Source organism: Cyprinodon variegatus, unplaced genomic scaffold (assembly GCF_000732505.1).
Source record: "Cyprinodon variegatus isolate N-32 unplaced genomic scaffold, C_variegatus-1.0 Scaffold1394, whole genome shotgun sequence".
Lineage (NCBI taxonomy): Eukaryota > Metazoa > Chordata > Actinopteri > Cyprinodontiformes > Cyprinodontidae > Cyprinodon > Cyprinodon variegatus.
This window is the reverse complement of record NW_015151847.1, coordinates 63,925-78,928: the sequence shown is the minus strand read 5'-3', so window position 1 is coordinate 78,928 and position 15,004 is coordinate 63,925. Positions and strand designations below refer to the sequence as shown.

The 15,004-nt window shown below is 36.1% G+C and overlaps 1 protein-coding gene across 8 annotated transcripts in view; it reads right to left on the bottom strand.

Annotated features, from left to right (window-relative positions):
- The window catches only part of smoc1 (SPARC related modular calcium binding 1), a 73,390-nt gene extending 58,953 nt beyond the window's left edge, over nt 1–14,437 (bottom strand). For 7 of the 8 annotated variants that reach the window (XM_015402777.1, XM_015402775.1, XM_015402778.1 and 4 more), the window contains exon 1: nt 14,083–14,436. In XM_015402777.1, the coding sequence (XP_015258263.1) occupies nt 14,083–14,181 (99 nt within the window). In that variant the 5' untranslated portion in view covers nt 14,182–14,436. Of the gene's footprint in view, nt 1–14,082 lie in introns of all 8 variants that reach the window. The other variant, XM_015402776.1, reaches the window with a different exon arrangement.
- Between the last annotated feature and the right edge of the window lie 567 nt (nt 14,438–15,004).

The following is a 15,004-nucleotide window of genomic DNA, read 5'->3' as shown; positions in this document are numbered from 1 at the left end:
TTTACAATTTTTTTATTTTTATTTTTTTATTTTGTTTTTACGGATCAAAGCTAGTAGTTCTCTTACAATTCTCACTGCAAATAATGCACTTTCCTTTACTTTGAAAGAAAAGCATTAATGTTTACTTTTTGTTATTTTATGCTTTTTACCAGATATTTTTTATGTCCTCAAACTTGAAGCAGAATTTTCTGATATTCATTGAACACATCATCCGCTCAAAGTGGAACTACTATAGGAGCAGTTTCTAACTGTTTACCTCCTTTAAGACAAAATACACATAGCAAAGGACAAACAATGAACACAAAAATTAATGGAAAGAATCCATTACACAAAATGATTAAATAATAATTCTAAATAGTTTATTATCCGTTATTTTTTGTTATATTATTTTATCAGTTAGAATAATAATTGCACAACATCATTTGGCTAAAGAAGAAATCACCAAAACTATCAAAAGCCTAAAAATATGCATCTGGTAGACTGGTTGGTTAACTTGTTGATTGTTAGTTTGTATTTGGTTTGTTGTGCAAACCAAATTTAAACACACCAAAGATGTCCCATTTGGATTTTTATATTCTGGGTTACTGAATGCTCTATTACAGGTTTTTAAGAGTCATTTAATTGGTGTTTGTATATAAATACAAGAAAAACAGTGTAACAACCAGTGAGGGGATGTTTATTCTTTCAAAAAGCACAAGTAAAATAAAGGGCAAGAGCCCTTGCCGCAAATGTATATGTCAAATATGCATCTATTTTTATGCAGCCTGCCTCTGCTTGGTTGTCTGGCTGCTTACATGCTGCTTCCTGCTCTCTGCTCTGCTCCTCTCTGTCAAATAGAGTGATCAGAAACATCTGGCTCTACTTTATAATCTCCCCAATACCCAAACCCCCCATCCCCCCAAAAAGCTATGATCATATCTATTAAAACCTGCCTGTCTCTGCCAGTCTCCTTGAATCATTCCAATTAATGTGTGCACCGTCTTCCTGTGCTGACCCTGTCCTGACCTGAGACTCATACTTGATCCTTCCAACTCTGGTCATGAGTCTCTTCAAACATCTTTCAAAGGGGTGCAGCAGTTTGGAAATTGCCAAGCTTTGGAAAGCGGGATCATAGTACAATCAAGCGGTTCATGGCAAATAGCCAACAGGGGTGCAAGAAGCGTGTTGAAAAAAGAAGATGCAAAAAAACTCCCCATGAATTGAGAGAATCAAGCGTGAAGCTGCCAGGAAGCCAACAGCCACCAGTTGTGCCAAATTTCAGAGCTGCAACATGTCCGGAGTGCCGAGAAGCACAAGGTGCTCAATACTCAGGGACCTGGCCAAGGTAAGGAAAGGTGAAAAAAGCCACCTTTGAACAAGACACACAAGACAAAATGTCAAGATTGGGCCAAGAAATATCTGAAGACTGATTTCTCCAAGGTTTTTTGGTCTAATGAAATGAGAGTGAGTCTTGATGGGCCAGATGGATGGACCAGTTTCTGGAAGACACCTTCTTCAAACAGTGGTACAAGAAGAAGTCGCCATCATTCAAGAAAAACATGATATTCATGCAGGACAATGCTTCACCACACGCATCAAAATACACCACAGCGTGGCTGGCCAGAAGAAGTCTTAAAGGACAACAAATAATGACATGGTCCCCTTGTTTACCTGATCTAAACTCTGTTGAGAACCTGTGGTCCATTAAATATGAGATCTATAGGGAGGAAAAACAGTCCACCTCTGTGAACAGTGTCTGGGAGGCTGTGGTGGCTGCTGCATGCAATGTGGATTGCAAACAGATCAAGACACTGACAACCTATGGATGGAAGGCTTTTGAGCGCAATGGTGAAGAAAGGTGGCTATATTGGGTTACTGATTTGTTTGTTTTCTTGTTCTTGTTTTTGAATGCCGCAAATGTATATTTCTGAATTTTGAGTTGTTATATTGGTTTACCTGGTGAAACTAAACAAGTGAGATGGGTATATATTTGTTCTTTTACTACGTTGCCTAATAATTCCGCACAGTAATATTTACCTTCACCCACAGACATCCTCATAAAATGGCCAAATCTAAATAAAGAAAAACACATCAACTTCCGAAAATATGAAACTTTGATATTAAGGAGTCTTTTGGGTTGATTTAGAATGGCTCAATAATAAAAATAATTCTGAAAAATACAACTTGCCTAATAATTCTGCACACAGTGTAAAGTCAAGTGACCTTTTTAAAGCAATGCTGGCCATGCAGAGATGCATAAAGAATGAATAACATTTTTTATAAAAATGCCAGCTCACCTATACTATACAGCTTTATTCCAGAACAGATTATATTATTTTTTTAGAAACAAAACTGTAACCCCATATTAAGGTATGAAAAATATAGACATTTTTGCTAATTTACTAAAGAAAGAGTCATAAAAAATTAAATAATAATAGAAAAAAAATGTATTCATAAGTAGCGTGATATATCTGGTTTCAATGATTACCCTTTAATCATTTCTTAACTATCCACCTCTTTTACCCTAGCATAATTCAATTCAGTTTATTTATATAGTGCCATTTCACAACACATGTCATCTCAAGGCACTTTACTAGGACAATTCAACCAGCTCATACAGTCAAAATTGAATGTGGAGTAAAACACACTTTCCTATACTGTAGAAGATCTCGGAGAATAATAATAACAAGCACCAAGAATAAAGTCACACCACTTCTAATCCAGTGAAACCAGATTATATTGAAACAAAGGTCTTGCCAATCCAAAACATAAATAAATATAAATAAAAAGTGCAACCATGAGACAGTCCAGATAAGCTTCTTCCGTAAGTTGAGTTAGAATCCAATTGTCACCTAAGAGGAGCTCCAAGCCACCCTCTGTTAATGCAACCTCTTATAACGCGATTGTGATAGATGAACAGAGAGATTGCAACCAGATTTCACCATGTAAAAGTCAACCTAGAGATTCTTGGACCAAGCAAAACAGAAATATCTGTTTTGATTAATCCAAAATCTAAATTCCTTTCCATGAATGCAAAATAAGAAAACAGACAGACTAATCATTCAACCAACTCATTCATAATGTGACACATTCCTCATATGAAACATGGGGTGGTGGCAACATGCTGTGGGGATGGTCCCTGCATTAAGAAGTGTCCATGTAGACAGTAAAATGAGAACAGGTATTTCTAGAGAAATGATATAAGAAAACTTCTGGAGAAAAACAAAGAACGGCTGCCTACTGAACAGTGTTGAGTATAACGGCAGTAGTTACTGCATTACTTTTCCATTCAATAAGTGAATTCTGTCAAGATTCATTCTATTCATGTTACAGAGAGGATGACACTCATCAGAAACCAAAATGCATGCTTTTTACTATCGTGTGTCTGCATTTTATCCAGAATGCTCAGCTGACGTCTACCAAGCTCACATCCTACCTGTTAAGGTGGACGCCCTCACACAAAAATCTGACTTTATTTACACCCTGTCTGTTGTGCACGAGGTCTTTTGAACGAGAACCAAAAAAACTGAAGCTGTAATGCCTGATAACTTAGTGGTTTCTCTGTCATACTTTAACAGTCTACCCCTATTCAGTAAGAATGGCTGTTAGTATAAGTTGGAGCTATCTGCCATATCCCTGCTATAATGTGTGAACTAATTATCCTCATAAGACAGCAAAAACAATCAATGCAACAACAAATGCATACTTGGACAGGTCCGTCTTTTGCCAATTATCACCAGCTGTTTATAAAACTCTTTAAATCACAAGCAAGTGGATAAGATAAACAGATCAAAGGAAGAATAAAAAAAGAATACATTTTAAACAGGTTTTAATAAATCATCCTGCGGATATTTTTTTTATTGTTCAATGACCTAAGCTATGTTGTAATTGTGCATACATATTAGTAAGTCCTCTGCATACATTTGAATGTCAATATTTAACATTCAGATGAAAGATCTTTTATGTAAAGGAATAGATTTTAGACTTTTATGTAAAGAATACATTCCTGTGGGACACCTCTGAACAGTTTGAAGATAGGCTGGTGAAAATTATTAAATCTGACTAACTAATAGTGTTTAATTAGATAGCGTTCAAGCTGTCTTACTGTAAATTTTAATCCACTAAGATTTGATGGTTAATGTTGTAAAATGTTTTCTTAAATGTATATAGGAGGAAATGCTTTTTCCAGGTGGATCATTAAAATAAGTGATCCTCCTGGTTGTCAATCATTCTGGTGATATGTTTATGTAAGCCCATCCTATGTGCTCATCTCCATTTTCTTACCAGTGGTGAGTCTGACATAGTGGAAAAACTGCAAATCTTCTTTTGGAAGGTAAGCTTGTATGAGCAATGCAAAGAGCAACTTTTAAACAGAGGAGAAATGGGCTTGTGCATGATCTCGCAACAGGCGTTCCCACTAGGGTCGGGTACAGTGTTGTGCATGTGCACTTTTTTTCGTTTTTGTAAGTGGAGACTGCGAATCTTTTCAAAAATTTGCAAAAATCTTCCACTATAACTTAAGATCAGACAAGAAAGCACCAGATTATTTGAATAATCATATAATATATACAAAATCTCAAGTTAAAACTTGTATTTTATGGAAAAAAAATTTATGTTTTCGATGAAAAAAAACAGGTTTATCATTTATACAAAGATAAAAAAGACTGTTAAAAGTGTGGATTTAAGTTGGTTTCAAATTACTTCAAAAATACCTTTGTCTTCCCTGTTATGGACAAAACTAAAATCTAAATACTTTAATCTTTAGTGTTAACAGCTTAGTATTTGCCAATGTAATTTCGATTGGCTTGAAGTTTTAAAATCATGACTTGCATCACTGTACTATTAAGCCACGCTGAAAACAATTCTGAACCTGATAAGAATGCAAGGATGAAGATAGGATTAATGAGCTGGATAACATCCCCATTTTTCCTTGAAGTTGTGAGAAAAATTAGAAATCAAAAAGGTTTATCCAGAGGCGAGGAGACATGTTCTTGGTTTTCAGATATGACTGACCCCAATTAACGGCTTTCTCTGTCACTAATGCTACATCCTGGCTACAGAACAGTCAGCCGTATCTGTCATTCTGGAAGAAGTGCAGAGGAAAAAGTGTGTGTGACCATCACACATTACCATAGAATTATAAATCCTAATTGCTTGCTTAAGACCACACACTCATCCAAATCAAAGCAAACCTTAATATGAGGCTGAAACAGAGGCTAATTTGCAGAACTCCGATAAAAAGACAGAAACTTTGCAACCTTTTCAGATATTTGAAGGATTTAAGAGAGACGTAATTCATTCAACATGCACTTCTACTCTCAAGCAAGATCACGTGCATTTAGGTTCAAACTCATATTGAGGGCAAAATATGTAAATACCAACCAAGCCACAGCTATCAGCAAGATCTACGGAGAAAGGAAATGTCGGAAAAGATAGTGATGATGTCTGACAGGAACTCCTGGCCTGACTTAGCAGGATGGCTGCTTTCCATTAGTCTGATTAGAGAGTCCTGAAATTGGGCATAAAATCCTAATCATGCAGTTATCGTTAAAAATCAACATATGTAATTAATATGATTGTTCCCTGGTGAAATCGCCCTTCAAGGGCTTTGTTAGAGTCCAAGTAAATCAAAGTGGAGCCCTGCTGTCTAGGGGGGATTTCATAGTTGTTTAGTCAGTTAGCTCAGGTATTTGATATATTTGCAAACATTTTATAAGGTTTAATGAGAAATTGGGGCTTTGGGGTTGAAAATTACTTTCTTAGCATCTCATTTTTCTTAACAAAAGACATGTTTTCTTTAGAAAAAAAAGAGGCTACATTATGTTGATCTGATATTGCTCCTAAAGTTTGTCACTTCTATTTTAATAAGAAATGTTAGGTAAAAAATTCAGAACACATTTTGAAAATAATTATTAGAAAACTCTTGTTTTGGCAATACAGAAAATAAACCTGACAGATTGTTGGATGTTTGCATTTATAGGTTTTATTTGAGATAGGATAAACCCCATCACATTTATCTTTAGGTACCTTCACAGATTATCCTGAAGATTTAGTTTAGGACAAAAATATAAAAACCACTGAATGTCAGAAATAGTAAAAATTGTTTCCACCAAATCTACCACATGTACAATTAATATTTGTCTTTAGCTTATGTATGTATGATATTTACACTATCAGTAGGCTTAAACACTGTACAGCCTTAGTCTATGCTGGCCTGTCCTTGTAAGGTTGCAGGATGGACGGTTAACGGGGTAGATTCTGTATCGGTGCTCAAAACAATCTCACTTATAGACAAGTTCCTAATCCAGACCTACAGGGCCAACGTTTTTGTTGGTTTTGCTAACAACTTCCGGAAATGTCTTTAGAGAGCACTTGGGGCCGTGCGGAAGGGAGAGCTTGAGATGTAATGGTTTGCGATCTAAGTTGTGATTGAAGACAGCAACTCTATATAGGGTTATATTAAGTCATAAAAGAGTTGTGCTGTTTCCACCTGCATGAGCTCTCTACTATCACATGTAAAATCAGAGAAAACCTCAACCGGAAATACGTAGCGGAGTTAGCTTTGCGGCGGAAATAAACTAGAAATGCTATGAGACATGTATATAAACAGAAATAGCTCTTTTAACACAAATGTTTGGGGGTTTTTTTATTAGATTTTTCATTTGATGATGCCCTTCATAATACTGCCTTCCCTATGGCCAGTCTGCCTCTGGGAAGAAGCAAACTGGAATCCAACCCCCATTGCCTAACCCTACTACAGCTAGTCACTGAGTTGCATTTGCAGTATAAGAGCAATTTAACACAATTTTCAAATCAGAGATGATTTAAGTCTCATTACATTAACAAGATAAAATAGAGTTGAAGACACCACCCATATTTATATATGCAAATAGAAGTAAGCACCTTTTCACAGTAATGTAACAGTTAAGTCCTGCATTTAACACACTCTGGACAATTAAGCTTTCCGGGTCCTGAAAAAACGAACCCTCAAAATAAAAAATATTGGTTGAAAATACACCCTAGTTCCTACTGCATTAAAGTCACTCAAGATTCACAACTATTGAACTCAATTCTCCGACAACCAGGCCATAAATATATTTCTAGAGATAAAACTACTAACTTTCTGGTACACCTGACCAATTAATCAAACACTCAGCAAAATAATCACTTTCTGATCAGTCAACACTATAAATGAGATGCTAGCAGGTATCCCGAACACCTGAACACTCTTTAGTGTTGAATTTGTTACTGCAAGGGGATGACCCTAAAGCTACTAAACTACCAGTGACGTGTTTAAAAGAGTAGTAATAGAAAGGAAAAAGTTGTCTCTCATGCTTTTCTACAGAGGGACATCAACCATTCAAATAGGCTTCTTCAAAGGAGAGCTAAACATTGGCAGGTGCTGATCATTTCGAAATGTCATATTGTTTTAGTTGTTTCATATCTGAATTTTTCCAGACATAAAAAGGAAAGAAAAAAACCCTATAGTTGATTTCAACAGATACAAGAAAAGGAAGGTCTGTAAATATAGAAATTTTGGCACCTTTTTGGAAATCTCAGACTTCATGGATGGGCCTTTATTCTGTGTTCAACATACACAGATATTGACTTTTATAGGTAGCCCGGCTATTGGTGTTATTGGAACTAATTGGTAATGTAAAATTCTTCTAATAACATTTTACAATAAATATTCAGAATCTACTTAAATCTATATGAGCAAATCAAAGCTTTATAAAAGTACAGATCGGAAAGGGGACATATTTTAACTATTGTTTTCAATTCAGAACAACTTTAACCTCTCACTTATGTGCACATCTTTGTTTGGCCTTTTTTATAGAAAACAAGAGCTCTGAGCCTAATTAGAGTCTCCGGCTGACCATATTCACACACGGTACATCCATTAGGACACAGATGCAGGCATTTCACACCTGCAAGGCTGTGATCTACATTACGATAATAAAAAAGGCTTTCCTGCTGAACTGCGGCTCTACTCTCCTAACATGAAAGTATGCATTCTTGGCTGCCCTTCCACCCAAGCCTGGTTATTTATCTCAGTTTCTCAGTGACTTTATGAGAGCTCACTGATGTTGTCACCAAAGTATGCACACTGATTGTTTGTTGCATCGTTTAACAAACATTAACAGGTTGATTTGATGAGGAGGATTAGGGATACATAGGCATCTGTATTTGACATTTTTGATCCCCAATTCTTCAATACATTCCATCAGGGTTACTCGCCACCAGCTGTCTCATTAGCCGGGTAAAACTTGTTAACAAAGTCCAGAAAAATGCTTAACATCTTCTTGCACTTATAGGAAAATGCAACTTAAATCTTGCAAAAGTCCTCTTTAATAAAAAAATAAAAAACATTTTTTTTTTTGAAGCACCCAACTATACAAATTAAATATGTAAGAAGAAACAAATGCCCTGTTTGCATGACATGAGTGGTCAAGACCAAAAAGTTTAGCTGAATTTCTACTATTTGGTACACCACAATGGTAAGGTTTATTTTTTGAAAGTGGTAAGATTTGACACGTATCACTCGGTCACACAAATTAGAAAACATCCCTGTCTACATTGTCAAGAGAAGCAGGAAAACAGTATCTGCCAGCATACTGAAGCCTGATGCAGAATGCTTAGCAGCTTTTTAAGCAGGGAGTGTTTATGCATGCACATGTTGTTGAATTGTAAAGAACACACTGCTTAGTAGTTGTGTGGCAGTTAAAGGACAGTTTTTAACCATCTAGCCTGGTGTGCGTATGTAGATCATATGTAAAACACTGGTTAGTAGATGTTCTAACTGGAACAAAAAAAACAAGCCCTTTTTCCAATCAAAGGTTGTTGTGTAGAAAGGGCATTAAACATCATCAAACATCAGGACCAATAGCGCTCCATCCAACAACTTTATGAAGATGGCAGAGGTTTCAAGTAACGAAGTACAAATACTTTGTTACAGTACTTAAGTACACTTTTTTGGTATCTATACTTCACTCCATTACTTATTTTTCTTCCTACTTCTGACTTCTACTCATTACATTTTTTACTCATTACTCTTGGCTTCGAATTAATGTTTATAAATATTTATTTTGTTTGCGCCATCCAATGCAGATAGATGGCACCATCCACATCTAGTGAAAACTAGTGTAATTGGATGAGACATATAACGCAAACACTCATTGCTTAGTTATTCGTCAAATTTGTGCTGACGCCAAGGGAAATGCTCANGTGGGATCTAGTTTTAAATTGTATGTTTTTTGCTTTTAAACTGTTTTTAAATTATTTTTATTATGTTGTGTTCTTAAACTGTACAGCACTTTGTATCAACTGTGGTTGTTTTAAAGTGCTTTATAAATAAAGTTGGTATGGTATGGTATGGTATGGCAGAGGTTTCAAGTAACGAAGTACAAATACTTTGTTACAGTACTTAAGTACACTTTTTAGGTATCTATACTTCACTCCATTACTTATTTTTCTTCTTACTTCTGACTTCTACTCATTACATTTTCACAAAAGTATCTGTACTTTCTATTCCTTACATTTTTAAAACAAATGTTACTCATTACTCTTGGCTTCGGATTAATGTTTATAAATATTTATTTTGTTTGCGCCATCCAATGCAGATCGATGGTGACATCCACATTTAGTGAAAACTAGTGTAATTGGATGAGACATATAACGCAAACACTCATTGCTTAGTTATTCGTCAAATTTGTGCTGACGCCAAGGGAAATGCTCAGAAGCAAGCAGGTGTTCTTCAAACTGAAAATGGGAAATGTCGATTCCATGCTACAATGTTGGATTCAGAAAAAAATAATTGAAATGTCTGAAAGGTTGGACACAGGCAAGAGCGTATCAGGAGATGGAGACGGAGACCAACAAGACCTCCCTCATCCTTGGCCCTATCTCAAAGAATTTGTCAAAATAGTCGAAAAATTGAGCTTTCAAATCATAAAGTGGCATCTGGCTGTTTTTTTTTTTTTTAGGTTACTTTATACTTTTATACTTTAAGTAGTTTTTGGAGCACATACTTTTTCACTTTTAGTCGAGTAAAGAGGTCAAGCTGATACTTCAACTTTTACCAGAGTGTTTTTAAACTGCCGAATCTATACTTTGTGTTCTTTTGACACCACTTGAAAACGGTACATAAATATTAGAACATCTTAAAGTAACAGTGGCTCTAACCAGTGAAAATTCTGGCAATTTTGAAGATTTGTTGCTGTTAGTTTGAGTCTTACTCAAGCAGTAAACAGCAAACATTGAATGTCCCAGCCTATGTTCCTGTGATTGGGCTGTCTGACCGAGCAGCAGAGGTGGGGGGGACAGGACGTGGCTCGAGCTGCAAACCAGCACTTGTGGAGCAACGCAATGCGCTTATTCATGAATTTAAACATAATTATGCCAATAAACAAATCAGAAATGTGCATGTCGCAAAAGGTTGGCGCTGCAGCGACCATGACCGAAAGCCTCAAACAGTTTTGGAAGTCACTGCTGTGTCACTAGATGGCTCTTCACTGGCCAGGTTTTTATTCTTTTTTTGTCTTTACTATAAAAAAATACAATTTGATTCATCAAGAAAACATTGTGTGTATTTTTGTGCACAATAACATTTTGGTAATTTGCCTCATATATTCTGTTCTCAAATTTGCTCTTTTGCCAACAATAAACAGACATTTCTTTCTTTGGAGGAAATTAGCAATATGACTAACCTAAGCCTCCACATGGGAACCTACATCGTTACAGTCAGTTTCCAGTAAGAAAGTCCAAGATTTTAAATAGCTACATTTTCAAGATCCCAGAAATATATGTCATGTTTTTGGAGTCTTTTTGACAACATATCAAAGAAAGTGCTAACAGTAACTTGAGATTTCTCTGACTGCATGACTGATAGTATGGAAGCAAAAGGAGGCCCAGTCATCAATATGAAGTCTAGGATGGAAAAAGTTATTATTATTCTGCACACAAAAAGTATTACTAGATTTTAAAGAAGTTCATTCTGTATTTTCTCTTAATTCGGGTATGAAATATTAAATATATATATATATATATTGTTGAGGCAGTAATGATGAATATTTCAAGTGATTTTAGTACTAGCTACAGTACGCGGTTGTTTTCTGCTTTCAATAAAAGAAGTTAAAATAGGAATCAGAATTGTTATTGGATATATAATTACATTTTTAATGCGGAAACTTGGCTCAGAATGCACATAAATAGAACACAGACAAATTTAAAACACTTTAGAGGTAAAAGATAAAAAAGAAAACACATAAAAATGATAAAGGCACGTCAACTGAAAAAATATGTTTGAAAATATGTTCATTGGGATGTAGGAGGATATTTTCAAATAAAGTGCAGGTTGTGTTAGAGCAGCCTATAAAGACATGTTGGTCAGGAAATTTACTGTTTTATGTCTGGTGGGGAGGCTCACAGTTCTGAGAAACAAGATGTTTTTAAGCCTATTTCTTGTAAATCTAATGTTCCTGAATATTTCTCCCGGTTGAAGCAGGGAAAACAACTCATAGCCTTGGTAGGTGAGCTCCGTGGCAATGAGTCTGATCCTTTTCTGAACTTGTGTAACATAAACAGAATCCAGATCTTGCAGACAGCCTCCTACGATTCAAGAGAATATTTTGTAGTTTTTTGTTTTAAAATGTTACTGCAAATACTGTGAAACTGCATAAAACATTGTTTTTTTTTTAACTAACCACCTACTTACATGTTGCACTGTCTAAATATTAAGAAGGAGAGCTTTCCCATTTCCTGAAAGAAATGGAAAAACAGATAAATAACAAGAAAAAAAATAATTTTGGATGCTGACGTTCTTATGAGGTATACGTGTTTTAGGGCTTAATCAATAAAAATAGGTGATTATTGGTATAATGTCAACTGATTTGGGTATCAAATAATAATTAATTGGAGTATACAAACTCTAAATCATTATACCTGCTTATTACCGTGCAGTAATTAAGTCAAAAATGTAAAAGATATATAAGCAATTTATATTCAAGACAAAATCTTTCTTATGAAAGAACTTAAGTGTATTTCTAAGTCTCTAATTAAATTGTTCTTACAGGTTCTTGCATTGACATTGCATTTAAAAAGTTTAAAGGTTATTGATATAATCAGTGGATTAATCAATTACTCAAATAACTGTTTGTGCCTCTCCTAAACAGTAAGCCACCCTGGGCAGTGAGCCATAACATCAATTTCAAGGGAAATTTCTAAAAAAGAAAGAATGAATAATCCAAAGTTGGTTTGTAATTTACCTTGCCTTTTATCAGAGTGTGTGTTTTTAACCTGCATGGCTACAATGAAAAGGAGTTCAGGAGATAACAACCAATGGTTATAGTGACAACCTTCTTAATAACAACCTTTTTTTTCTCTATTCTCAACTATGTTTTTAAGATTTGGCTGAGGTGCATTCTAGAAAGCTTTATCAAAGCTGGACATAAAAGAATCTCACCATCAGAAGAAGGCAGCTATTTTTGCTTCATTTGCATTAACGCATGTTGCGGCTAATCACAGGAAGGCCGGTCAGGTTATCAATTACATGAGATTTCATTTCAAAACACTGAAAACATTAAGGGCAACCAAAGCTTCTAAAAAGGATCAAATACATCTTAGACGCTCTAATTATACAACTCAAAGCAAACCATTACAGAAAGAGAAACATAGATGGATAAAGTCTAAATTCATTGTGCAGATTCCCAAGGAGGTTTCAAAGATGTTGTGAAATAGTTCCAGTATGTGAGGGGGCATTACATATTCACCCCCTGCCGTGAGTCATCTTCCCCCACAACCGCAAATATTACAGCGCATCAGCAAACCAAAACAATACAGGTCCTCTCCAGTTCGCATCACGTATTTCCCTCTTTGCCTTCGGTGGTGCCTTGGGTATTTGGAAAGGAACTAAAGAGCACAGAGGGGGAACAAGAAAAGCAGTGTGCATGAGAAGGGAGAGGGGAATAAACAGGATCAGGAGACACAACAGTGACAAAGATCTGTCTGAGAAAAGAAGGAGGGAACAGGAGTAGGGATGGAGTGGTGGGGGGAAGAAAGAGCAGGGAAATATATGGTCAGAGCTGTCCCCTTATAATCCACCATGTTGGAGAAAAATCTTGTCTAGAATTAGCCGGTTTGGTGGATTACACAGATTTTGAACCAGTTTCAAATTAAAGGAAACTGCAGGACAAAAACTCAGAACTCCCATTTCCTTCCAAAACAAAAACTAATTGGCACAGAAAAATTCCTTTAGGGTGTGTGAATCAGACGGGTTCAGGATGATTGAATAAAGCTTTAACAACTGAAGCTCCAAATCCTTCAAAGTGCATCTGGAGCATATTTCTTTACCCGACAAGGCCATAGCAAAGGTATTTCATTTGTCTAAGCCTGCTTTAATGTTATGGCTGAGGCTGGAAAGACCTTGAATTTATTACCAGCTGCTAAAAGTTTCAAAAAACTAAAAGAATATAAAAAAAAAAAAAAAACACTCCAAATAGTATAGTGGATAATGCAATCATCCACTCCCGATAAAAAAATTTACAAAAATGACCGCCCGAACAGATGTAGAAAATGAGTTAAAATAAACAATTAAGTGGAATAGAAAAAACCCTAAGTGAGAATTTTAGAATAACTCTGATTTTAATCTATTTAATCTTCTATTAGACTAAGAAACCCTTCATTGGTTTGGATGGAAACAAGAAATAAATGTGTCTCAAAACAGGATACACCAGGTTTAAGAATGGTGGAGGACCAGTGATGCTGTGGGCTAATTTCTCACCTAAAGAAAGAGACGCAGGGCGCAAGATTTCGGGGTTAACATCGTCCAACACATCATCCAATAAAAAAAATATCGTTTTCACCTGGTATGTGACAAATTTTTTTCCAGTTCAAAATCATATGATGGACCATTATACTTCTATTTTAATACGTTTTGTAGTGAAAAAAAAAAAACAAAGATAAATCACGTCACGGCAAATAAAAAAAGTCACCTGAATGAATATAAGATTAAATAAACGGAAACGCGTCTTTTACGCACTGCTTTACCAGTTAATGATCTGAAAATATGCAGAGTGCGAGTCTGCAGACACGCGTGGGTCCACTCACCCGTGATCCAGACTTCTGCGCTGAGACTTTAGGCAGGTAGCAGAGGAATGTAGCCAAAAAGAAAGACAAAGTGAAGAGAAGCGCTCTTGGCAATATCATGATGGAGAGTCGGTTACGCACCGAACAGCGCACAATGGGCTCGGTCCGATCCAAGGAAAATCAAACACCTTATCTTTAATTTTGAGGTCCAATATAATATATATTTATATTATCTTTCTTCTTGTAATAACTTCCTTTCTCTGTTAGTCCAATAACTAATCACATAGTGCCATGCGTAGGAGCAGACATCATGATCTGACGGAGACCATCGTGGAAGGTTTTATCCACTGTAGGAGGATCAGCTGTTCATCGCGGTTTCCACAGGTTGGGTCTCATTGCACTTTCATTTAAAAGCAAAGCTGAATGCAGCATCATTGATGACACTCCGTGAGAACCAATGGCAGCGTCGCCTAATAGCCAGGCCCCGCCCACAGTATAACACCCTGTCCAGGTTTTGGAGAAATGCTCTCCAGTGGAGTCAAGAGAAGCAGCAGCTGCAGAGACGCTCAGTGTATTATCATCAGTCTTTGAGAGCAGAGACAATGGCTGAGCAATTGTGAGGTCAAATTTTAGCCTCTCATCCCCATTCAGAGACATATAATGCTCTATAATAGACCAGAATCCTGCTGCTGTGACATTTAGCCTCTATACTTGGGTCACAATGGGAAACATCTATTGAGTAAAGTCAATAGCTGTCACAGACACTGCAGGGGGGCCGCCTGTGTGTGCAAATCTGGCTATGTCAGTCCACCATTCCAGGAGCAAAATGTATATATTTTTTTTAATTAATTGTCTAAATCAACATTATTTTTAAACCAATGTAAACATTTTGCTTCAATCTTTTAAATTAATTTCATATTTTTCAGTTTTTGCTGTTGACACT